The sequence below is a fragment of the Zingiber officinale genome, chromosome 5A (genome assembly GCF_018446385.1).
Source record: "Zingiber officinale cultivar Zhangliang chromosome 5A, Zo_v1.1, whole genome shotgun sequence".
Classification (NCBI taxonomy): Eukaryota; Viridiplantae; Streptophyta; class Magnoliopsida; order Zingiberales; family Zingiberaceae; genus Zingiber; species Zingiber officinale.
In genome coordinates this window covers 1,010,322-1,034,836 of record NC_055994.1, presented here as the reverse complement: position 1 = coordinate 1,034,836, position 24,515 = coordinate 1,010,322, and the positions used below count along the sequence as shown (strand labels likewise).

The window sequence follows — 24,515 nt, the reverse complement described above, 5'->3', positions numbered from 1 at the left end:
GATCGCATAATGAGACGGTTTACCGGCTGATCGGTGGAATTAATCTGTCTTCTTGGTCTTACGACCTTGACGGCCTATGGTGGTGGGGATAATTTGAGGGGATTAGAGAACCTCTTGATCTAGGGGGTTTGATTTTTTTTATAAACTCAGTCGTAATCTTTATGCTTCTTTGTTTGCAGGTGAATCATGACCAACAGGAGCCTTCTGCTTGGTCAAGTTCCCAGGATGCACAGCTGGAGGTGGAACTCTTGGGCGATAAGTGGGGTCCAATGTTGCCCAACCACTTGTCCTTGCTTCTTCACCACCTAACAGAACAAAAAAAGAACAAATTAATCTGTTCAACCAATAATGGTTGGAAGAAGTTATGATCTGCAACCTCCAATTGGAACACAGACTGCACTACTTTGAATGTTGTGTCAACAACAAGAACATTCAGATTAATAAACTATCTAACAGCAAATTCATGTGAAGGTTCTTTTCTAAGTAATGATATTTCAAATGTTAGTGAAACAATAATTCTGCATTGATTCACAATAGCACAGAAGTTATTGCTTATTTCTGGGCAGATTATAAGTTGGTAAAGACATATGAGCAATTTCTAAGAGACAAGACAACATATATGTACTGAAATCATGCTAAAAGGATTAAATTACATGAAAATTATCAGATTTGCAAAATCTAATTAGATATGCAAGCTAAAAACCAGTAACTATAGCACCAGGTAAACAGGCATACCAGGCTGTCTATCATTTGTAGTAGCATGAGCCAAGCCAGAACTAGGTCCCACACCTGGTCCCTAAGAAATAAGAGATAATACAACTTAGTCACTAATGCAAAAGACTATTTCAATTTATAAGTAAACATGTTCTTCAAACTAACAATAGCTCGTGAAGGAGCATTAGCACTCTGTGATTGTTGGTACTTCAAAATTGTCCAATCAAAAACATAATCAAACTGAAATCCTGCAACATATAGCAAGTGTTACAACCATTCATATAAAGATTAAAAAGTTATCAGTTATGAGATATCTGACACAAGTTTGGAAAAAAAAAAAATCTAAGAAGAAAATTAACCTTCTCGGATGAAGAGGTCCCTGAACAATCTCTTAAGGTATGCATAATCTGGCTTATCATCAAAACGTAGCGAACGACAATAGTGGAAATATGATGCAAACTCTGAAGGATAACCCCGACATAAAGCCTGATTGCACCAATAGCTCTCCATCCTCAAGTGAAAATGTCAAGGGAAAAAGAACTCAACTAGTGACATGAATAAAAACAAACCTCAATGGATGTGGCAACTTTTCTTTCACTAATCTTTTCATACTTTTGTTTCTTGGTTCCAGCTTTCAGACCTTGCCATGGAAGACTGAAACAAAGAATCAGCAAATTTATATTAGAAAAGTTAACAGATATAGGAAAAGAAATTTTGGGAAACCCAAGTGCACCTTCCCCTTAAGAAGTACATAAGAACATATCCAAGAGATTCCAAATCATCTCTCCTGCTTTGCTCTTTGCAGTAAAAACCAGAAACATAGAAGTCAGACTATGGATTCATAATGAAGAGCAAAACTGAAAATAAATCAACCAAAATTCAATTTAGCAAATATTTATCATAACAGATAGATCCAGATTAAACATATAAATATTGAGTGAAGTAAAAATTAGGTTCCATACCTATGCCAAGATGTGTGTTAACACTTGCATACCTTGCTGTTCCAGTCAGGTTCTTATTCTCTCTGCGAAGAGGATATTGACAAATGAAAAGGAGCATCAAGTTCAAACAACATGCTAATGAAAATGAGGTAGAATATAAAGAGACTACTACAACAACAACAACTAAGCCTAATCCCACTAGGTGGAGTCGGCAGTATATAAAGATACTAAAAATATGAAAAAGAAACAATGTTAAAACATGATAAAATACGCACACTAAAAGGAGAATCCATAAATGTAACCCCACTTAGTAGGTTAAAGGCTTGATTGTTATCATTGTTGTTAGCAACTGAAACTGCAGATTCTGCTGACAAAAACTAGACAACACCGTTGCAACTATGGACTGCTTGGTTAAGAACTTGATATAAACTAGTACTATCAAACATTTTTTTTTACTTGGAATTTTTCGAGATGTCACATAACTGTATATGGATTTTGCCAACCAGTATTTGCTGATACAGATACGAGAGTGGAATGACCATTCTTGTTATGCCTTCCTATAAGACAGCTTACTGGTGCTGCAGATCTTACAAATTTGATCATGTGCAGAAAACCTCCAATATTTACAATGATTCTAATAGATGAAACCTATAATTGCTAATTCTCCTTCTGAATAATATATATGCTATAAATTCACACAATTAACTTCCTAAACTGTAAGTTCACTTAACTAAACGCACAAAAGGTTCTAATACTGACTGAAATATAATGTTGAGCAAGATTTTATGTGATACAATTATTGCTAATTATTACATTTCCTCAACTCTGGGGAAGAAAGGTCATCTCAAATCCTTGTTAGTTGGCAGTAATTACATTTATCATCAAAAAAATTCTTCTTCAATCAAATAATTAATCTTCCTTTCCGATATGTCACATGGAAACATAAAGCCTGGATGGGGGAAATCGATGCCAATGCTACCAGCTGATGGCGGATATTTCATCTATCTTCTTCGTCTCTCCTCTTTCCTCCTCCCTCACCCCCATATTCTCCTCCTTAAAGTAAATAAGATTTAATCCCTCTTCTCCTCTCCCCTCCCCTCCTCCCTCCTCTCCTTTCTCTCCAACTTCTCTTCCACTAAGTAAACATAGCTTAATAATTGGAAGGAATAGACATTGTCCTATTTTGCATGTAAGACCAAAAATAACACTAATATGGAAAGGCTATGACAAAGGAATACCTGGAATTTTTCTCTAATAAAGAATAAGTATATGGGATTAGAAAAAAAAATTCTAAATCCAAACCAAGTGCTCAAGTAAAAGGGGAAAAAACAAAAAATTATTATTTCCACAATGATAACTCTTGGCATAACAAAAAAACTAATTTTCCCATGATTTGGACATACAACCATGATTCTAATGCCTAATACCAAAGAAGCAGCCAAAGCACAAAAGGGTCATACCAATTCAGATATTGGGAAGTGTCATAAGGAATAAACTCCACTTCTCGAGGCACTCATTTCTATAAGCCTCTACTTCAAAAAATAGGATATTAACATGTTTACAAAGTACATCACAATAGAACTATAGAAGTCTCTAAAAACATGTCAGCTATCTGCTAGTGCTTAATGCAATAGTTCTGATCGAATAAATAGAAGAAATGGCCATAAAGACTTACCTATAAGGAATATGCTGATGAGTAGAACTATCTCTATACTTCTTGGCAAGTCCAAAATCAATAATATAAACCTATATGAAAAGCCAAAGTAACTTAACAACAAAGCATAACACACGTGTATTTTATATGCATGGTAGAGGGAAGTTAAAGTCTTACTTGATTAGCTCGTCTCCCAAGACCCATCAGAAAATTATCTGGCTTGATATCTCGATGTAGAAAATATTTTGAATGAACAAACTCCACTCTATTTATCTGATAAAGCACAGACAAAGGTTCAATTCTTTGAAAGCAATAATTGGGGGGGGGGGGGGGGGGAGTATTGAGGACTGCCATTTCAGAATTAAGATGAAGTTAGAAATGTTGGTCTAAAATTTTGAGAGTAAAAGATGGGCATCAGCTGCATTCCAAAGGGAGTTCCTAAGATTACAAGGAATGAAAAGATTCATCCAACAAGGAAGGTGAGCCAAAGTTGTAATATTAAGTACTGTGCAAACAACAAACAACGTGGAAGTCAAAATGGCAGGTGCATGGAAGGCAAGAATCAAGAACAACAAATAAGTTGGAAATTGCTCAATAATCCCCAAAAAACACATTATTAATATGAATTTGCATACCATCTGGTCTGCAAGCATTAACACCGTCTTTAACGAGAATTTTCTGTTACAAAAGTTGAACAAATCTTCAAGACTAGGTCCTAGTAAATCCATCACCAGAACATTGTAGTCACCCTCAACACCATACCATCGAACATTTGGAATTCCAGCTGCCAGATCAATGAAGGAAGAAAAAGGAATGAAGAATTAGAATGACAAAATCTAATTTCCAAAACTAACAAACGCATAAAGCAGTTTCATACTTCCTCCCTGTAGAATCTTGTATAGCTTTGATTCATATATCAACTGTGGATGCTTCGTCTTAACATTTTCCTAGGAAAATAAATAGCAAGTGGCCATCTTAGGGAAGGTAGAAAATCCAAAACTTGGACCAACAGAAAGAAACTCTTGCGATCCAATGGGAAAAAAAAACTTACATATTCTCTGTGTAGTGTGTTGCATATACATTAGCACAATTTCAGATTACAAATAAGGAGTGTGAGGTATTTATTTCATTTAACAGGTGAATCCAACTGTAGTAGCCATCTTCAGGGTTTGTGTTAATTTAAGTTTTTAATGGCTAAGATGTTGATCAAAATGGCATAATAATCCGAAGATTAATATGCAGTCTAGTTTGCCTACATTTAATCAATAGATTAAATGAGAAATGCAATCTAACTATGTATTTATGTATAAGGTGGGCTATGTAATATAATTAATAAACAAATTTAATTAATATATAAAGTAGTTTATATTATTGTTACAAATGTCTCATGACAATCATTGAGTATTATGTTATAAATGCTTGTATAATAAATATTAATCTTTTGAAGTTATATTCTATTGTGTTAGTTTATTCTCTGAAAAAAAAATAGTTTCTGAAAAGAAATCAAAGCATCCGTTATGTTTGAAGGAAGTTTCTTGAATAGTGTGAAAAATTAACTAGCAATTTGAACATTAGTATGTTACATTCAACGAAAATTATTATTTATAAGTTAAATGCTTCAATATAACATCAAAGTTAAAGAAAATATTTCTAATTATAAATATAATCAATGATAATCAACAAAATATAATACCATCTACAGAAATGAGCATGTTCAAGTGATTAATAGAATAAATAACTTATCTTTAATAAAGTAATTCAAAATAAGTGAAGATAAAACAACCAGAAGTCAAGTCCCAACTATTTGAAGTAAATTATATTACTGACAAAAGACAATTATTTTCACTAATTATTTTAATTATTTGTCAAAAAATCTAATTATCATAGTTAATTATTAAAAAAAACATTGAATCAAAGAGGATAACACTAGTTGTCTCATATCATGGAATACAAAGGGCAATAATGCTATCTTATATGCCTGAGGTTTAACTTCCCAAGAGTTTCTTCACAAGTGATGCTTCAAGCGTCACCCGCAAATTTCAATCCAAACTTTCCTGTAACAAGCTCCAGGGTGAAAGCTACTGCATTTTCCCAAAACAAGCACCCAACGCTAAGAGAGACACAAGTAGATGATGGTAAAAAAAAAAAAAAACCGATTTTGTTTCTGATTTTCAAGCTGAAACTATCTATTTCAATGGTGCCCTAGCTTGAAAAGAAATAAATAAATTTCTATTTCAGCTAAATCAACTACATACGCAAAGGCATCAAAGATACACAAATACCTCGAAGCCCACACTAAACACTCCAAAAAATAATTTTCACACTTTCATTGATTGCTGAAGAAGGCAAACTATCCTCGTCAAAACTCTACACTTACAAGTTTAATGGCAACTTCTTCGTTCGTTTGGATATTTGTTCCTGGCAAGCGAAACCACCACAGAATCAGACATCCCAATTCCTACCACAAAATAATAACAAAAAAAATCTCGATTGCAAGCTGAATCAGCGACAAACCTAAATAAATCTCGCCGAAGGACCCGCTCCCTATCTTTCGGCCGAGGCGGAATTTGTTCGCCACGCGAGGCTCCATCCGAGCGCGATCGGAAACCGGATACAACCTGGCTTCAAATCAACCCCTAATTCGATCATTTAAACTGGAGAAAAAAAAAGGTAGGTAAACAACAATAACGAAATCTCTGCTCCTACCCACCGCGACGATGAACAAAAGGAATCTAGCAGCTCGATGGAGAGAGGCAGCCGGGCTCAATCGACGGAAGAACCGGAGATTGGATTGAGCGGGGACCTGCCTCGTCAATTCGTCGCTCAGAAACGAGAAGAAAAGGGGGGAGAACAAGCGAGGCGATGGCGTATTCTCGCACGCTTTATTCGCACTGGATTCTGAAGAAAGCGTAGTTAGTACTGTTCGGTGAAGTCGCCTGTTTAGCGGAGGCCGAGCCTATCCGTTTGTTTCCGGCCTTTTGTGTTGTTTTCAAAATAACGGCGTTTCATTTCGCCGTTAAAAATTCTGAATTAGTTCAATTGATATATCTTTTAATATTAATTTATCTATTTTTCATTTTTCAAATTCTTTTTTTTCTTTTTGTGGTTTGGTAAACAAAGACATCAACATTTTCTCAAGCTGTGCATTTATTATAGTATTTAGGCAATTTTCCAACTAAAAATTTAAAAATTGACTAATTTTTTAAAAGTTATAAATTGTTTGGATTAGGTAGAGATGCCAATAGGCGTGACTGAGCCCCGCGAGGAGACATGATGAGTCAAGCCTAACTTGGACTCAAGTTGGTCGGAGTCTAACCCAACATGAGCTCGCGCCTAATCGTTTGGTTGGAGAAGGGAAGAAATAGAAATAGAATAAATAATTTCGTTCATTCAGACACAATAAACAACAAATCTATTTCTTTCTTCTTCACTCCACGCCAAGCCATGAATGCAGTGCGGCAACAAATCGCTACCTTCTGGCAACCAATGCTCGTAGTAATTGATGTAGACACCATCCTGAAATTTAATATGACCTTTCAAGTATCGAAAGCTTATAATTTTTTATTCATGATTCATAATTTGAAAACTTACATTAGGAGGCGTTTGTTTTATATTTTTCATGTTATTTTTTATTTTTCATGAGAAAATAAAAAACGTAATTGATTTACATTATCCATGTTCATTTTCAAGAAAAGATAGAGCAAGAAAATAAAAAATATAGAAAAGTTATTTTCTGAAAAATGAGAAAATATGATTTTCTGAAAAAAAAATGAAATGAAAATATAAACAAACCAAATACATCCTAAATTTTGATCCCAAATTCATCATTTAAATTATTTTGAGTCTTTTTTTTTTGTTAATTTTTATTTTTATGATATTTAGGATAATTTTAATATTCTTGATATTTAAAATAGAGAAGTTGTCTTTGATTCGTATCCCGTTTTGAGTTAAGATCCTTAAATATTATACTTTTGTTTTCAAATAAAAGTTATATATTTTTTAATATTAGAATTAATATTTGATTCGTGATTCGAAATTAGACTCTGTCGAAGGTTACATGTGTAGAATTCGAAAATCTATATTTTTATGGGTAAAATCGTAATGGTCAAAATTTGACCCTAAATTTCACCATGTAAATTCCTTTTAGAGGTTTTTTTTATTATTTTTGATAATTTTTATTTTTTATAATATTTAGGATAATTTTAGTATTCCTTATATTTATAAGAGAGGAATTGTCTTGGTACTTATCTTGTTTTGAGTTAAAATACTTAAATTATGTACTTTCATTTTTAAATAAAAGTTTTATTTTTTTTAATATTAGAATTAATATTTGATTCGTGATTTAGAATTAGATTCTGTTCACGTGTAAAATTTAAAAACCTATATTTTTATAGATAAAATCTTAACGGCCAAATTTTGCTCCTAAATTTCACAATTTAAATTTTTTTCAAAGTCTTTTTACTATTTTTGATCATTTCTATTTTTTATGATATTTAAGATAATTTTATTATTTTTGATATTTATAAGAGAGAAGTTGTGATCCGTATCCTGTTTTGAATTAAACTCATTAAATTATGTACTTTCATTTTCAAAAATTAATATTTGATTCGTGATTCGGTATTAGACTCTATCAATGATTACACACGTATAGGATTCGAAAACCTATATTTTTATGGGTAAAATAGTAACGGTCAAATTTTGACCCCAACTTCCATCATTTAAATCCTTCTGAGTCTTTTTACTATTTTTTGTTTTTTTTTTATTTTTTATAATATTTAGAAAGATTTTAGTATTTTTTATATTTATAAGAGAGGAGTTGTCTTGATACATATCTTATTTTTTTTTTAGTTAAAACCATTAAATTATGTACTAAAGTTCTGATACTCGATCCTCTAATAAATATGAAGATGAAATAAAAGTTAAATACCCGACAAATATATAATAAATGAGAATAAATATAATGAATATAAAATCCGATCCAATTCCAATTCATTTTCATCCCTAACCAAACTTTGCTTTCTGCCATTGTCATGATAATTATTTCACGAGGTGGTTGAATAAGAATATATCTACTGTTTTTTTTTCAGCTGCTTAATGATGTAACAAAGTAAAGAAAAACATTAACCAAGAAGCTATTTGTTCCCTATTACTTTTGAAAATTTGATCAAGTGATAAAAAATTCGATAAGCATTTTAATATTGCAAATTCTATAATCTTGCAAGCTCGGTCCAGCAGTGGAACTTGGACTTTGAATTCCGCGTCGCGTGTAGCGCAGACTTTTGACAGTCTCTAGTATTCAGCAAACAGTGTGTTTCAGAATCAACCTCATCACTCAAATTAACAATATTAACTAACTTGGAATTAAGAAAATATACATGAAGCTTAGAAACAGTGTGTTTCTATATATTTCTGTAAATCAAATTTGTCCACTTCATGGACTCAGTCAGTGGACGACTCCGTCTTGTCCTAAGTAGCTTAAAGCAAGAAAGAAACATGAAAAAAGGAAAAGGTTTGCTGATGCTCAAATCCTAATAAGAGTTTCAGTGTAAATTAATCTCTTTTCAGTTCCATCTGTTAAACCACCGTTTCTTGTAAACACAATAAATAAAGCTCAGCCACTCCACAAATATTTCCATCTACAAGTTCCAATTTACATTATATTCCACTGATCGACTAGACTCTCCATGCATTCCATGATCAGAGCTCTTGATTCACTAGAACAAGAACAATTCATCTACCAGGTGAGTTACGTTCTTCCCAATTTGTTGGAGAATAACTGAGAAAATTTGTTCCGTGTGCTCTGTTTAGACGAGGATTAATTCGATTTCATATTTGTGTTGGCAGGAGAAGCCGATGAGCTTTGGCCGGCAGCTGCAAGGCGTGCAGTTTCCGGCGGATCGTGACGAGGCGGCGATCATGGCGGCCATGGTGGCCGTCATCGCTTCCGCCGCCGCCGCCTCGTCCGCTAACTCTTCTTCCACGTCGGCGATGTCCAACCCGGCTCGAGAAGCTTGTACCGACTTCAACAACTTAAACGAGAGAGCATTTAGGCCTTACAGCTCTGCTCTGGCTCCGAATTATCAGGAGCCCAAAGAGTTCCTGTGGGGGCAAAAGATGATAAAGAACTCTATCTGTTTTCTGAGAAGAGTAAAGCGCGATCAAGAGCCGCCGCCGTCAACAAGCAGCCATCAGCAGCACATGGTATCGGAACGGAGGCGTCGCGAGAAGCTCAATGACAGCTTCCACAGGCTCAGCATGATCCTCCCTCCAAGTTCCAAGGTAATTTAGCTTCTAGAAGGGGAGTCTTGACGTAACAGTAAAATTATTATTTTATGATCAAAAGATCATAAATTCGAATTCTAAAAATAGTCTTTTGCAAAAAATAAAGTAAGACTATATATAATAAATCTTATATAACGGGAATTTCGTACACCGAACTGTCCTTTATAATTTGACTTAACTTCTATACATTTTTCTATCATCTTCACTGTTGACGTGCTTTTACAGAAGGATAAAGCTTCGGTGTTGATCGATGCAAGGAACTACTTGAAGACCCTGAGAGCTCAAATTTTGGTGCTTCAGGAGAAGAACCGAAAACTGGAAGCACATCTGCCAAACAAGGAGATGGCAGATCAGGGCTACAAGGCGGGCAACGTTCAGGTCGAAGTCCTGAAATTAGGCTCAGAAGAGCCACGCTCGCAGTTGGAGCAGATCCACATCAAGATAGCTGTGGGAGTGGAATGCAACATTGTGAACTTGATCCTGCATGTTCTGGAATGCCTCAGAGGGATGAGGGTTGTGAGCATAGCTTCAGTGGATGCTCGTGCCTACTCCCCACAGATGCAGCAGATATCTGCAGGAGCCAATCTGAAGTTACAGATTAAGGTACAAAAACTAGTTGCCAAGTAATTTTCTCTTGGTTATTATTGTGTGCATGAGGAAAGTAGAGAGAGTTTCTGATAAGTTTAGCAAGTCAATGGAGAAAAGGCCAATAATTTTAGGGAGAGTAGTGCAAGTTGCATGCATGGCTGATGGGATGGACCACTGCAGTCCAATTTGGACCTTCCATGAAGCTACTTATTATTATATATATATACGATAAGAGTGACTTGCAAGGAAAGGAAAAGGAAATGAAGTTTACATTTCTTGACTTATCCGTTATAGTTGATGGGTGAATGATTAATGAGTCTTTTGGTGGTGCAGAGGTGCGACTGGAACGAGGCGCTATTCAAGGAAGCCATGAACAGGGCGGTTGGAGGCGTTGCCGCAAGTGTTGAAACTCTTTTGGTGGCGTAGATATGCATTGTGTGTAATTAATGAAGGAGGTTGAGATTAATTATAAAAAAAAAACTGCAGAATAAGTATTCCAGTAACATTTTCAATTTGTTTTCCCGAACAATGATGTAAGAATTGGAATGATAATTTATCTTTGGCGAACATGATGTCTTCCACAGTTTGGCATTGAGATTAATTAAGAGGTCATTATATTAGAGCAAATTAAGATAAACTGGCATTTTAACTGTCCGATTTTACTTTTTAAAAAAGTAAATTATGGGGACATTTATTTTAATATAATAATTCTTTGTATAAAGAGGTTAAATACATAACTAAATATTTTACATCGATTGAGAAATAATCCTAAAATTTATTAAGTAAATATTCACGTATATAGATACCACATGCATTATTGTGGATAAAAAAAACGTTACACTTTTTTTTTTACATAACTAGTGCATTATATACAATAATTTTATAGTAAATTTTTATAGTTTATTATAATTTAGGAGCCTTTAGAGTTCTTTTCTCTTATCCTGGTAAAAACTTTTAAACAGGTAGCCAATCTGCATGGTGCAGGTCTCCTTTGTAAGGATATCAACCAATCGAGTTAAATTCAAACTTATTTGATAAGAGTAATTAAGTCAAGCTGAATCTCAAGTTATTAAAATAATTATTTAAAGTTATTTTATCTTATTTTATTATTATTTAATAATTTTTTTTTCTTCCTCTTTCTCGTTTGATATGCATATTTATCATAATTTAATATCGTCTAACTAGAGCATTTATTGGTCATCTAAGTACATGTTCGTACCATCTTAAATGTGTCTTTCGGAGTTTTTCCTCAATAGATGCAACTCTGACTTTCTCTCTAATGCTCTTATTTCTTATTTTGTCCATCCTCGTATGTCCACACATCCACCTTAACATCCTCATCCCTGCAACTCTCATCTTCTACTCATATGCTTGAGTTTTAATCTAATATTCAGCTTCATATAACATAACAAGTCTAACTGCAGTTTTATATAACTTACCTTTAAGTTTAAGACGTACTTTACGATCACATAAAACACTCGATGCTCCTCTCCATTTCAATCATCCTACTTGTATTCTATGTAATACATCTTTCTCAATCCCTCCATCGTTTTGTAAAAATGATCCTAAATATTTAAATCTCTTGGTTCCAGGCAACTCGTCCTCTCCTATCCTAACAATTGTCTCATTAATTCTAATATTGCTAAACTTAAATTCCATATATTTTGTTTTTAATCTACTAAGCTTAAAACATTTCCCTTCTAATATTTCCGACCAAGATTCTAGTTTAGCATTTACTCCTTCACGTATTTCATCTACCAAAATAATATCATCTGCAAACAATATGCACCACGATACTGTGTCTTGAATGTGTGCAGTGAGTTCGTCTATAATTAGTGTAAAAAGATAGGGACTTAGAGCTGATCCTTGATGTAACCCTATCTTTATTAAAAATGCTTCAGTTACTCCGCCTGAAGTCTTTACTCGGTTGTTATATTCTCATATATATCCTTAATTAGTTTAATATGTGTTATGCTAATACCTTTTTTTCTAGAATTCTTCATATAATTTCTCTTGAAACTCTACCATAAGCTTTTTTAAGTCAATGAATACCATGTCTTGCTCCCGTTATTTTTCAATTAGTTGTCTAAGAAGATTATAACTTCTATTGTTGACCTTTCAGGCATGAATCCAAATTTATTTTTAATCATCATGGTCTTCTTTGTTAATCTTTTTTCTATTATTTTTTCCAAAATTTTATAATATGACTCATTAGTTTAATACCCCTATAATTTATATAATTTTATACGTCTCCCTTATTCTTATATAAGGGAATTAGAGTAGTTACCCTCCATTGATTAAGTATTTTTTTATTTTCAATATCATGTTAAATAATTTTATAAGTCATTCAATACCTTGTTTCCCTAGACACTTCCATACCTCTATCAGAATATCATCTGGTCCAACGACTTTTCCATCGTGCATCTCATTTAAAGTTTGATTTACTTCTGAAGTTTGAATTATACAATAAAAATTAAAATTTCTATGCTCATTTGACCTGCTTAAATTACCTAAGTTAAGTTGGTCACCTAAACCTTCATTAAAAAGTTGATAAAAATACATTTTCCACCGCTCTTTTATTTCTCCATCGTTTATTAATACCCTATTACATCATCTTTAATACATTTTATTTGGCTAAGATATCTTGTTTTCCTTTCTCTCACTTTAGTTATTCTATAAATGTCTCTTTCTCCTTCTTTTATATCTAATTTTTGATATAATCATTCAAAAGTTTCATTTTTTGTTTCACTCACTACTTTCTTAGTTTCTTTCTTAGCTATTGTATATTTTTTAAAAGTTTTCCTCGTTCTTATAAATATATAATTCCTTATAAGCTATTCGTTTTTCCTTCACTTTCTCTTGTACTTTCTCATTCCACTACCAAGATTCCTTACTTAGTGGTACATGTCCCTTTGATTCACCGAGTATACTCTTAGCTGCTATTTTCAACTTCGATACCATCTTATCCCATGTTGTATTAGAGTCATCGTATATTTCACTTAATACTTGTACTTCTATCTTCTCCTTAAATATATTTTGCTTCCCATCCTTTAACTTCCACCACTTAATTCTAGGAATTGTATATATTTTCTTTCTATTGATACTATGTTTGAGGCGTATATCCAACACTACTAACTCATGTTAGGTAGTTAAGCTTTATACAGGGATGACTTTGCAATCTTTACAAATCTTTCTATCCTCCTTCCTAATCATAAGAAAGTCAATTTGTGATTTATTATTCCCATTGTTGAACGTGACTAAGTGTTCTTCTCTTTTCTTAAAAAATGTATTAGCTAATATAAGGTCATATGCTATCGCAAAATCTAATATAGTTTTCCCTTCCTCATTTCTCATTCCAAACCCATAACCCCCATGTGCGCTCTCATATTCCTCATTTTTCACTCCGACATGCTTATGTAGATCACCTCCTATTACAATGACGGAATGTTTTGTAATATTTCATCTAAGTCGCCCCAAAACCTTGATTTGATAGCTTCATCTAATCCTACTTGTGGTGCATATATACTAATTATGTTCATATTTTTTTCACCACTATTATCTTAAGAGCTATAATTCTATCTCCTTTTCTAACTACTCCTACAACTTCATCCTTTAACAAACTATCTACAATAATACTCACTCCATTTATTGCTTTACTCTTTCCAATGTACTATAATTTAAAACTCAAGTTCTCTATCATCTTTGCCTTCTCGCATATCCATTTTATCTCTTGTACACACAAAATACTACTAATTTTTCATCTAATCATCATATCTACTACCTCCATTGATTTACTAGTGAGAGTTCCTATGTTCTATGTTCCAAATATTAAATTATTAATTTTTCTATCATATTTGTTCTTATCCAAACTATAATGTGAGAACTTTTACTTATTTAACACTACACTAAGTTCTCATGGAGATGTAACGGTCCTTGCTGAGACGTTACAGTCGGATCCTGTAACACGAACTCTTGCATATTTAGCATATATTATACCCGAATTCTAGAGATGTAGCGATCTTTACTGAGATGTTACAGTTGGATCTTATAACATATTCCTTCCGAAGAACAATCTAACATTAGCACAATAGTTTAATTGATCCATTCATTGAATATTTACTATAATTTTAATGTTGGCTAACAACCTAACACAACCCTCTTTTATCCGGACTTAAAATCGACCATGACCGATCGTCATGAGCAAAATTAAATTTTAAAAAGAAAATCAACCAATTTTTTTTTTTTACGTATAAAAATGGTCACTAGATTACCTGACACTCCAATATTCCAATATTAGATTAACACCATTGATCAAATATATTTCTCTCTATCGACTGATATTATATATGCAAGCATAATTACACATTTCTAATGACATTTTTAATATTTAAAACATGTTTAGGGGTAGACGCTAGAATCATATTACCACCCAACTCAAACAAGCAAATAGTGAACTTAAACAAACAAATAGTTGTAGAGGTTTATCTTGACCTACGCTTTTAAATAGCAAACGTTTGTTTCGAACTAACAAGACATGATAAATCTCTGCATAGTTGCAGGAAAGACAGCATAATATTTAGCAAACAGTGGTAGATTCGCCGTACGAGTTTAGTTACAAACTACAGAAAAATCACTGCATGGGAACCAAAACATTCAAGAGAAAATGATAAGAATCAACCCTATCCTAAACTTAAATGCTAGTCCAAAGAATTACGATAACTGCAATAAAGAAGCAACAAAAAAAGACATACCCAAATACACAATTTTCGTACAAAACATGTCTGCATTTTTGTCCGTGTATAATCTAATTGAGAATTTGAAAAAAGATTAGATATTAATGGTGGCTTCCCAAAGTCGGAGTAGTCCATTGCGGCCACCACTGCATATCCTTTTCCTATCGAGGTCAGAAGATACACAGCGTACCTGATACAAAACAATGAATAAAGAAACTAAATATAAGGGATTAAAAGAACAGATTAAAATGTCTCATACTAGTGAAGGCTCTAAATCATTTAGCAGATGACAGAACTAAAAGTTTTAGTAAATTCATACAAACTTCAGGTGACTATACTCTCTCAAGGTCGTTAATTATTGTCTCGTGGATTTAATATTTTTTTAAACATTTTATCTTGTGAATTTTTTATCCTGTTTCCCGTATTCTAGGTATTACAATGTTTAGCTTCTACAGGACCTGAGAATTATGTAAATCATGTAACCTTGACATTCTATAACCTCGGCAACTAGGAACAATTATCATAGTAACAACACAATTATCATAGTAACAACAAATAAGTGAGGTACGTCAGCAAGATTTTCCCATTCAAGATTTAAAATGAATAAAATTTTCCCTGGATTGGCAAGATTTATTTTTTTTTAGCATTTGATAATTCTTCTCCCGCCAAAGTCGCTAGACATGTTCATTTATTAATCTTTACCCAAATAAAATTGAATGTGATGTGAACATACCATAGCAACTGTTTTTTGAGGAGTTCTATACAGTTGCCAACCAGTGGTCTTGGCTCCTGTGCTGGAGAAACCACCACCTAGTCTTTCCTGAGGACGATGGAAAAGAGACATGGAATTGTCGGCTGCTCCAATGCCCAACCAATGTTCTCCAGCAGTGATGGATACAATAGAAGAAGAATGCAAGGTCAAATTTTTAACACATCGCATTCGTCCTGCAAGTAGAGATGAAAAACAACAGATCAGATAATATAAAAATTTCCATTCTGAACATAGGTGCTAAATTGTCATCATGGAAATTCCATGATCACCATTTGTCATCACTGGTTTGTCATATTTAACAACATAGTATTGTGCCTCTATGTATTTGAAAATTAAAAGGTCTATGAAGGATGTATTTATTATTTCATTAAGTAGCTCAGTTGTCAATTATAGATAATATGATAATGCTGCTGCCTTTGTGCTCATCTCCTCCGTTTCAAATAGGTAACCAATTTGCTGCAGCAACTTATCCACCTCTAATTCGATGCTAGCATCACAGATTGAGGAAGATCCAAGTGAGGGGATGCCGGAGAAGAGAAAGGAGGAGAGTCCTGGGGCTTGCTGAGTAGTGTGGCTGCTTGGGGACATCCAGGAGATCTTTATCTTTGCAAGGGACATGTGAGGGAAAAGAGATTTCTGCAAGTGGGATGGAAGAATTTTTACATAATGAAGGGGAGTGAGGGTGGAGCATAGGCCTGCACTGTCATATCTAACCCATGGTTAGGCACCTGCGGATCTGCCTACACATTTTGGCAAGGGATTGCTTCGTCTAGTTGCTATGTGATCCTTGCTAAACGGCTCTTTTAAATAGTGATCTAGGTAGACTGCTTCGATAACCAAGGTGGTGAAAGTAGGTCAACAGAAAAAAAAACAGATTTTTCTTAATAAATTGTTGGTTGATTTGATATTAAAAACCAAACTTAATTCTCCTCATTGGTGAATCCAATACTTATAATACTTATTGTTTGCTTGATCCTCCCATCCCACATGATTCACACTTCCCCTTTTCCACTAAATATCGACAGCCTATCATGGTTTAAATTGTCGTGCCGAGACGATCGAAACGGGCTGTCTAAAGCTCCGTGACACATCTACGACCCGACACCGGACCCACGATAGGCTGGGCATATTGTGACCCGTGAAAAAGCTCGCGGCGGAGGTCAACCGCGACCCGACACCGGACCCACGACGGTTGCGGCGTGTTGTGTGTGACCCCGTGGGCGCAGCGGAGGGTGGTTGACCTCGCAACAACATCGGAGGTCGTAGCCTTCACTACCTATACCCGTTGGCGCGGCTGTGGATGTTGTAAAGGGTCATACGATCGCCAAGTAGCGCATGACTGCGGTGGTGTCGGTTGATTTTTAATTAAACACGGTGGTGTTTGTTAACACCTAATTATTAAGGAGATAATCTAAATAGGCTATTAAACTCTCTTAAATTTTTATTTATTTATTATCTATTTTCATTCATTATGCATAACCCATTGCTTTGAACAAAATTGTTTCAGTTCGAACTTCGTGACACTGATCCGCAAGACGCGCCAAGGCTCCCCTTTATTGACGAGGTGACCACGATACGGTCTTGGAACTGTGATCGAAAAAACCATTTTCCACTAAATATCGACAGCCTAATAGCCTATACTAATTTTTGGTCATTTTCTTGGCTATCTTTTGTTCCTTGTCTTCCATAAGTGTGCTCTTTTTTCTTATCTTTTTTTTCTCCTTTATAATTAAATTTCAATTGCAATACACTAAGAAAGTTCGTTTTTTTTTTTAAATTTTTGTGGTTTATTTTTCTTAATTGCAATGTGAAATATTAAATGTTCAGTTTTTTGTGCTTAGTGTTTACTTATGGCATGCCTATTTGTAATTATAAACTTACATTGCATTGGTTGATTAAGAATGAGTTACACACACACATATATATCATTCTTAATTTAATGCTTTTATTTCCTATTTTAATTTTTTTTTTCCTACAGCCTAGGCATTAGACAGTGCGCTGAGTATCTACTGCATGAATTTACATTTTAATAACTTACATATATTATGACCAACATATATTTTATAGGTACCATGGTTGTCTAGAAAAGTGAAGCATAGTAACTTCTTCAGAAGACGGATTCAGTATCAAGTAATGGCTCACTAAGTGTAAGAAATAATGTCCACTAACCCTTGAAGGAAAAGTTTGGTGCAAACCATCTAGATTGTGACTAAATCCAGTCTTCTATGAACATAGATGATTTCAATTTTATTTGTGATGAAATTCTCTCCAAGAAATTATGAACTTACAATGTCACACAACTGAATCAAACATCAAAATCACAAAAAAAAAAAAAAATACATTAGCCATTCTGGAGTTTCTCATTTTTCAAAATGATGTAACAAACTAACTACCCTCTAATGAATATTTTAATTTGTGGTGTATCACTTGGCATCTCCTCTCACAATATACAGAATAGTGTTATTTGATTAGATTTATCATATAGGATTTTTACTTCCGACTACCAGTGATCAAATGGTAATAGAAATGCAACACTATAAGAATTGCATGAAAAAAGGAACACGCCATATTCCATGATTTGGATCATCTTGGGATAGCTTGTACATGTTCATGAGCAATTTGATTATCTACAAGTTGCCATGAATAAAAAGGTATATTCATTGATCAATAAATGGTAATAAAAATACAGCATTGGAAAAAATTGAATGGGAAAATACAAATCAAACTGTCCTTACCTTCTTCATTTTCCCAAAATTTTATAAGACCATCAGTTGAACCTGAAAAGAACCAAGACAGTATATACCATAACAATTCACAAATACTAAATGGTATTTGACTGATAATACACTGAACAAAAGATTTGAATATAAAAAAGCAGAAATGACAAACCGGTAATAACTCCTTTATCAGATGGTGAGTATTCCACACAGAGAATCGGACCAGTATGACAAGACAAAACTGCTTCACATGTTCCACGAGAAACAGACCATGTACTAGCCGTCCAATCATCACTTCCAGTAAGTATGGTGTCTCCTACCATCCGTAATGACCTGATAAGATATGGTGACTCAATCAATAGAAAGAAAAACAAAGATGATACAAGTTATATCTCCTCCCAGGTTACCGAATCCATTTAGTGTGGCCAACAAGTTTTTGCATTTGTCTGCCAGCACGTATATCCCAAATATTTGCTACCCTGAGAAAGTGAACATATCAAAAACTCATCACACTATCTTTGTTGACAGGTAACATCATTAGAATGCTTTGTGCATCACGTACACATCTCTTCCAGCTGCTGCTAATATCCCTGTGGAATCATCATATTCCATGCAAAGAACAGCATTTGAACAGCGACCAACTGTCGCAACACAAGTATCAGTTCTGACATCCCACATCTTCACAGTACCATCATGTGCAGCAGTCAAAACGCGTTCTCCAGAAAGCATCCGGACACAACTGACCTATGGAGTTCAAAAAAGATTAGCTCAAACATCAACTAATTAAGCAACATCCCAAGCAGCTCAGTTGTGTAATCTAGTTTTGCTGTTCAAGGTGTCAAGCCCAAATATTAAGAGACGTGTTAAATAGGAGATTAGTTGGTTCTGAATTTTTTGTGCTTCTGAAAGAACCCAAGAACCACGACCCAACTAAGTTCATGATGTGATCTGACCTCAACCAGACCTGACAAATATTTTTGAATTGTGACTCAAATCTTAGTTTTCAGGTCAAAACATTATTGATTAAACTGGGTTATTTAGTGCTTATTTTAAGCTTTTGGAATTTTTTTTTCTAAAAAAAACTAGTCTTGTGGTAGGTTGGGCTAGATCGAACTGGGAATTTAACAAATTGTTTCAATTTTATGAATTATTCTAAAACAGACTCTGCTGGTACTTCAGAATCTCTTTGTATACTGAGAAGGTACAATATGGTATAACATGCTAGGCAAAATGTGCTGACACACTTGTGAATGAGAAATACAGAAATATATTATGAGTTGGGAAGTTAACAAATTAAGAATCATATTCTGAGCTGGGATGTTAGCACATCATGTATTCCAGATTTTTTTTAATATTACAGTTCAAGTAATAGTTTCTGTGTAATTTTATGGCAATGAAGCTGATGCTGATGCTCTAAGGTATCGAGGCCTAAAATTAGCCAGCAGGGTTATATACCATACCAAACTTGTGTGACTTTGCAAAATCAGAGACCCTCTTATGTAAGAGATTCAAAAGGATAAGCATAAGCACGTCTATGGCCACGGTTATTTTATTTGCATAATCAGTTCATAAATCACTAAAATACCGGTGCTTCATGGCCCTTTAGTTCTTCCAGAATCTGAGAAGTTTGCTTATCCCAAACTATGATAGAATAATCATCAGATCCTGATACCACTTTACTCCGATCAGAATTAATTGCACGTACAGGCCTGCAGGAAACAAAAATGTTATAGATGAATGTTTATGTAGAAATGACCACCTGAAAGTCCTAAGCAAGTGAAATATCTCATAGAATGAGAAGCAAACTTAAATATTGAGTACATTGCAACTGAAGGTTGAGAAATAAAAATCGCAAAGGAATTTGACCATCATACTTCTTACAAAATGGAACATAGAAAAACTGACCACCTTGCATGCAAACATAGGTTTTGCTTAAAAAATAATGAACTCTCTCTGAATTATGAGTGAAATTTGGGTCTAGCTAGGAATGGAGCAAGAATTATCAAAGATGATTTTCTGATCTTTACATACAGATTGAAATGTGCTTGAACAGACACAGCAGGGACCTGCACAAGATAGAAGCCTGCGTGCAGGCGTATAAATATGCCATTTATTTTTTTGGGAGCTAACTGGCCTACAAGAAGTGTTGTTTACCTATCCAACAAATAATATTGTTGTCATTAAGAACTATGTTTGTGCCAAAAAACAATAGCATCTGAGTCCCATAATGACTCATCAAAAGTTTCAGGTTTAGATCAGGTTGGAAATAAGTGATGTCCGTCCAATACTTGAATTCATTCATACTGAAAGTATATACCTTAGATACAAAACTGACAAGTACTAATTCTTATTGTTTTCTTACCATTAAATATATAGGTTTAAGGTCTCATTTGGTGACTCACCGCAACAAGATTATGTAGGTGCCATCAGTGTACTGTGTGACAGTGTGAGGTGACGTCGGTTAGCACTAACTAGGAGCAACAAAAAGGAGAGGAAGATAATAATCATGCAGAGACATCATTACAGAGCAACCTTGAGAAATTGATTAACTTGGAACAACGGCATGATGTTGAAGCCTATTTCAAAACAATATTCATTTTAGGGAAGAAACATCTTCATAAGGCAATCAATGGAATGATGGATAAACTGGTATTCTCGTAGAAATCGCAAACCCTAGCAGTGGGTGGACAACCAACACATATAAGCCTTCTTTTTCTTATTTTCCCCCTTCTAATTCTTCTTAGTCATCTTCTTTTTCTTCCCTATTTGTCCCCCTTTCACTAGACTACCAGATCAGCGTAGCTAATCAATGCCAATCTATGTTATGTGTCCACATTGTCGGTACTAATACGGACGGGATCCTGTCAAGGCCTGAAAGCGATTTCAATATAAATATTTTAAACCTTGACAATATCCTCCAAAATTTCATAATTGTAAAAAAGCACTTAGAGTTCCGTCTTCCTTTACAAGGGTCCTCTGATTGTTGCTTCAAATCACTTTAGTTAAATTAATTTTATGAATAGAATTAGTGATTAGAGTTATTACTAGTCATGCGTTTAGTCCCATATTCTACATCTAGTTATCATGTTAGTTGTTCCCTTTTTACAAATAAGATAATAATTTTCCCTTTCAATTACTTCAAGATATGGGAAGTAGTATCTCATTCATCAGAATTTAAAATACTACTATTGTTTCTAAACCAAATAATTATTTAATGCTAAATCACAATTAACAAAACTCTAAGAATTGATGTTCGGATGATACCTAGATTAATGGAATCATGTGTTGGATAAAGAGTTCTATGCTATAATGACTTGTCATGACCAGAATCTGTTGTATAAATTACATGATACATTATGTAACTGTTGCCTGGCACAACACAAAATTCAAAGCATATTTCGAACAAATCAAATCATTTTTTAACAACTTGGAATAAGTAATAATACGGATGATAAAACAAGATTCTTTAGGGTAAATTAGACTATTACCCAGTGTGCCCCTTGAGTGTTGTTTTAAGTTCAGAGCCACGTAGACTAGGATCCCAAATCTTAACCTGCAAGAATATAGGCCTCACATATTCAGAAAGGGATCTTGTGATCCAAATCCACGTGAAGAAAAAGGAACCAATAAATTGACTGTTCCCTTCAAAACAAACAGAAGCAGGACCTGCAGAGTTAATTATATAAAGCAACCAGAGTGAAATCATGATCGAAGGGATTTGGAAAGCACATGTTTTTACAGATGTCATTATTAATCTTGCACCACTTAAAATAGAACTTCCTATTTTCTTGCATTGTATAATATGATATGAGAGCTCCTACATGCTTCTTCCCTTTTTTTATGCACATCTACCTTAGTAAGCATATAGGATGTGGCTACTAGTAGTAAAACTAAAAAAAATTGTGACCCAAGAACTAATAAAAAAGAAGGCATGATAAATATAAGATGCTAAAATCAAGTAAACAACACTAACGGAAGTTGCTAGTGAAGTTTATCTTTTACTAGACACAATACATCTTTGTTTGTTGGTAAGCATATACTCTGGGAACAAACTTATTGATGTTTTTGACAATGATGATGTCTAATAGGACAGGTTTCTTTGAAGATAGAGGTCAACATCTGGATAGACATCCAACAATCTGAATATTAAATATTTGCTGGTAGTAAATTCACTAATTTGGAGGAGGAAGAAACAAATTATAAATGCAAAGATACAATGATAAAGTAGAGAGTCATGTTATAGTTCATAGTGTCACTGAGTTGTCGTGTTTAACAACTTATAAATGAAATAACTTCTGCTTCACTGAACCTGAGCTTGTACTGTGACATTTGAGCAGCTATTTACATTGCTCACAACCAAATCTTCAATGAATGAACCAAGTATATCAAGGTCAGTTATCATTAGGTTTAAGATGTACTCATGAATTAGTATCTACCATGCACTGAAATGCTATTCCATTTTGGTTGGCATGGAAAAACATACCATTCCTGTTACATACCTTGTATTTTATCTTATTTCCTGTTAAATTAGGATTAATTGTGTTTTTAATGGCTAATTAATGCTACATCAAACCAATTAGGATTAACAGGGGTTTTAATTGGAAATTTAATGGAGTAATTTGGTTAAATTGGATTCAACTTCGGTTTGTTTTCAATTCAAATTAGAAGAATTTGCACTATCCAAGGTTAGCTCAAGATAATTTGATCAGGTCCAGTGGAAGAAGCCCAGTTTTGATTAGGTTTCTTCTGTCAATAGCTGTAACAGCCAATCTTTATCTCTCCCGCCTAGTGATTTCTTCCTCCCTATCCTCTAATGTGATCACAGTTCTCCATTTTTCTCTAATCATAGCTGCAATATAAGTTCTCCTTTCTTCGATACTCAAGTTCTGGTGGTTTCTCCTCCAAGCTAATCGACGATCGAGCAAGATTTGCAATGGCTCTCTCTCGGACAAGCACCAACCACAAACAAAGGAGCAGTAATACTTCTCTTTCATTTTCCTTTGTAAAGCGACTGTGAGGAATTCTTCCTCTAGTCATGTGTAGCAACCAACCTTCCTTGAGATGAGCTTTTTCCTCTTCTTTTTTGTTCTTTTTCTCCCAAACCATGAGCGATAGAGGTGGTGAGTAGCAAGGTTGTAAGTAGCTTATTCTTCTTTTCTTTTCAATATCCAAAAGTGAGCTTTAGATCAGCCTTTTGCGAGTTGATCATCAGACGTGAACGTTTCTCTTTAAGTTATGGAAGGTTGAACCCTTGAAAGCCATCCTAGGTTGGTTGATGTCTTGTTATAGAGTTGTAGCTTTACTAAGGTGTCATTTGTACAAATTGGATATAAGATAGCATTCTTTTGGTAGGACTTTTGGTTCTGCTATCTGTTATAACATTTAATTGGATATGTTTTGGTTATCATATTAGGATCAGCATTTTACTAGTAAGCACTAAAATTATAATAGTATGAAACAACACTTAGTATTCAAACCAACCAAGCAATCAGTGCTTCCACTGATGAAAAAACCAGCATCTTCACGGTCACCAACAAGATCCCAAACTTCCCGTCTTGTAACACAGTGAAGAGCAGTGATAGCGCCTGTATGACCTTTTAGTATGCGCATGCTGGACTGAAGTTTCTTCTGCCCAGGAGTAACGTCTCCCTTTGCAGAATCAGCACCAGTCTTTGTGCCATCACTGGAAACTGATAAAGAAAGCATGAAGAATTGTGAGATACCTTATATTATTTAGCAGATCAAGTACAACTCCAACACAGCTTGGTATTTTCGTCTTTACAAAACATGATGGTGAGCATCCTACTTACGAACTCGGCCAAAAGAATTAGCTCTTATACTTCTGTCTCTGCTAAACATGCTGTGCACCCAACTCCGCCCAACAACAGAGGCTTCTGTAGGTTCATGACTTCCATCTGCTCCATCCTGTAAATGAGGCGAGGGCAATCCATATGGTGACACAGACTGGCCTTTCCCAGACGAGAATCCCCAATAACCCACCCGAAGTTGTTGGATATGCGACAAAAATGCCCTGAGCTTTATCTGAACAATGTATGGATAAGTGCTAACCAAGATAAACAGGAGGGATATAACATTTTCATAGAGCTGATGAAG

The 24,515-nt window shown here is 34.4% G+C and overlaps 3 protein-coding genes across 3 annotated transcripts in view; 1 reads left to right on the top strand and 2 right to left on the bottom strand.

Moving 5' to 3' along the window:
- Positions 1 to 159: 159 nt before the first annotated feature.
- Positions 160 to 6,218, bottom strand: LOC121979233 (casein kinase 1-like protein 2). Its single transcript, XM_042531189.1, has 14 exons — positions 6,020 to 6,218; positions 5,824 to 5,927; positions 5,687 to 5,727; positions 4,187 to 4,256; positions 3,945 to 4,093; positions 3,487 to 3,582; positions 3,331 to 3,401; positions 1,677 to 1,738; positions 1,448 to 1,511; positions 1,284 to 1,368; positions 1,074 to 1,200; positions 880 to 962; positions 736 to 796; positions 160 to 305 (listed from the first exon to the last, which is right to left on the bottom strand). The coding sequence occupies exons 2-14, from the start codon at positions 5,897 to 5,899 to the stop codon at positions 160 to 162; spliced, it is 1,131 nt and encodes a 376-aa protein (XP_042387123.1). The 5' UTR covers positions 5,900 to 5,927; positions 6,020 to 6,218.
- A 2,690-nt stretch (positions 6,219 to 8,908) lies between these two features.
- Positions 8,909 to 10,765, top strand: LOC121979234 (putative transcription factor bHLH041). Its single transcript, XM_042531190.1, has 4 exons — positions 8,909 to 9,050; positions 9,154 to 9,588; positions 9,817 to 10,194; positions 10,513 to 10,765. Exons 1-4 carry the CDS (start codon positions 8,994 to 8,996, stop codon positions 10,603 to 10,605), a joined length of 963 nt encoding a protein of 320 aa, XP_042387124.1. The 5' UTR covers positions 8,909 to 8,993; the 3' UTR covers positions 10,606 to 10,765.
- Positions 10,766 to 14,714: 3,949 nt separating this feature from the next.
- The window catches only part of LOC121979232 (DENN domain and WD repeat-containing protein SCD1-like), a 30,285-nt gene continuing 20,484 nt past the window's right edge, over positions 14,715 to 24,515 (bottom strand). The window contains exons 22-31 of the mRNA XM_042531188.1: positions 24,212 to 24,443; positions 23,883 to 24,091; positions 21,890 to 21,954; positions 19,987 to 20,110; positions 18,964 to 19,145; positions 18,809 to 18,880; positions 18,574 to 18,734; positions 18,420 to 18,461; positions 15,646 to 15,857; positions 14,715 to 15,102 (exon numbers count right to left, since the gene is read on the bottom strand). Of these exons, the coding sequence (XP_042387122.1) occupies positions 15,007 to 15,102; positions 15,646 to 15,857; positions 18,420 to 18,461; positions 18,574 to 18,734; positions 18,809 to 18,880; positions 18,964 to 19,145; positions 19,987 to 20,110; positions 21,890 to 21,954; positions 23,883 to 24,091; positions 24,212 to 24,443 (1,395 nt within the window). The 3' untranslated portion in view covers positions 14,715 to 15,006. The remainder of the gene's footprint in view (positions 15,103 to 15,645; positions 15,858 to 18,419; positions 18,462 to 18,573; positions 18,735 to 18,808; positions 18,881 to 18,963; positions 19,146 to 19,986; positions 20,111 to 21,889; positions 21,955 to 23,882; positions 24,092 to 24,211; positions 24,444 to 24,515) is intronic.

Bases quoted from the DNA above. Each gene is read 5' to 3' on its own strand.
- LOC121979233 (XM_042531189.1), bottom strand. From the start codon at position 5,899: ATGGAGCCTCGCGTGGCGAACAAATTCCGCCTCGGCCGAAAGATAGGG. The intron at 963-1,073 runs GTTAATTTTCTT...TATATGTTGCAG, and splicing joins GGACCTCTTCATCCGAGAAG to GATTTCAGTTTGATTATGTT. The intron at 306-735 runs GTATGCCTGTTT...TTGTTCTGTTAG, and splicing joins TACAAATGATAGACAGCCTG to GTGGTGAAGAAGCAAGGACA.
- LOC121979234 (XM_042531190.1), top strand. From the start codon at position 8,994: ATGCATTCCATGATCAGAGCTCTTGATTCACTAGAACAAGAACAATTC. The intron at 9,051-9,153 runs GTGAGTTACGTT...TTGTGTTGGCAG, and splicing joins AAGAACAATTCATCTACCAG to GAGAAGCCGATGAGCTTTGG. The intron at 9,589-9,816 runs GTAATTTAGCTT...GTGCTTTTACAG, and splicing joins TCCTCCCTCCAAGTTCCAAG to AAGGATAAAGCTTCGGTGTT.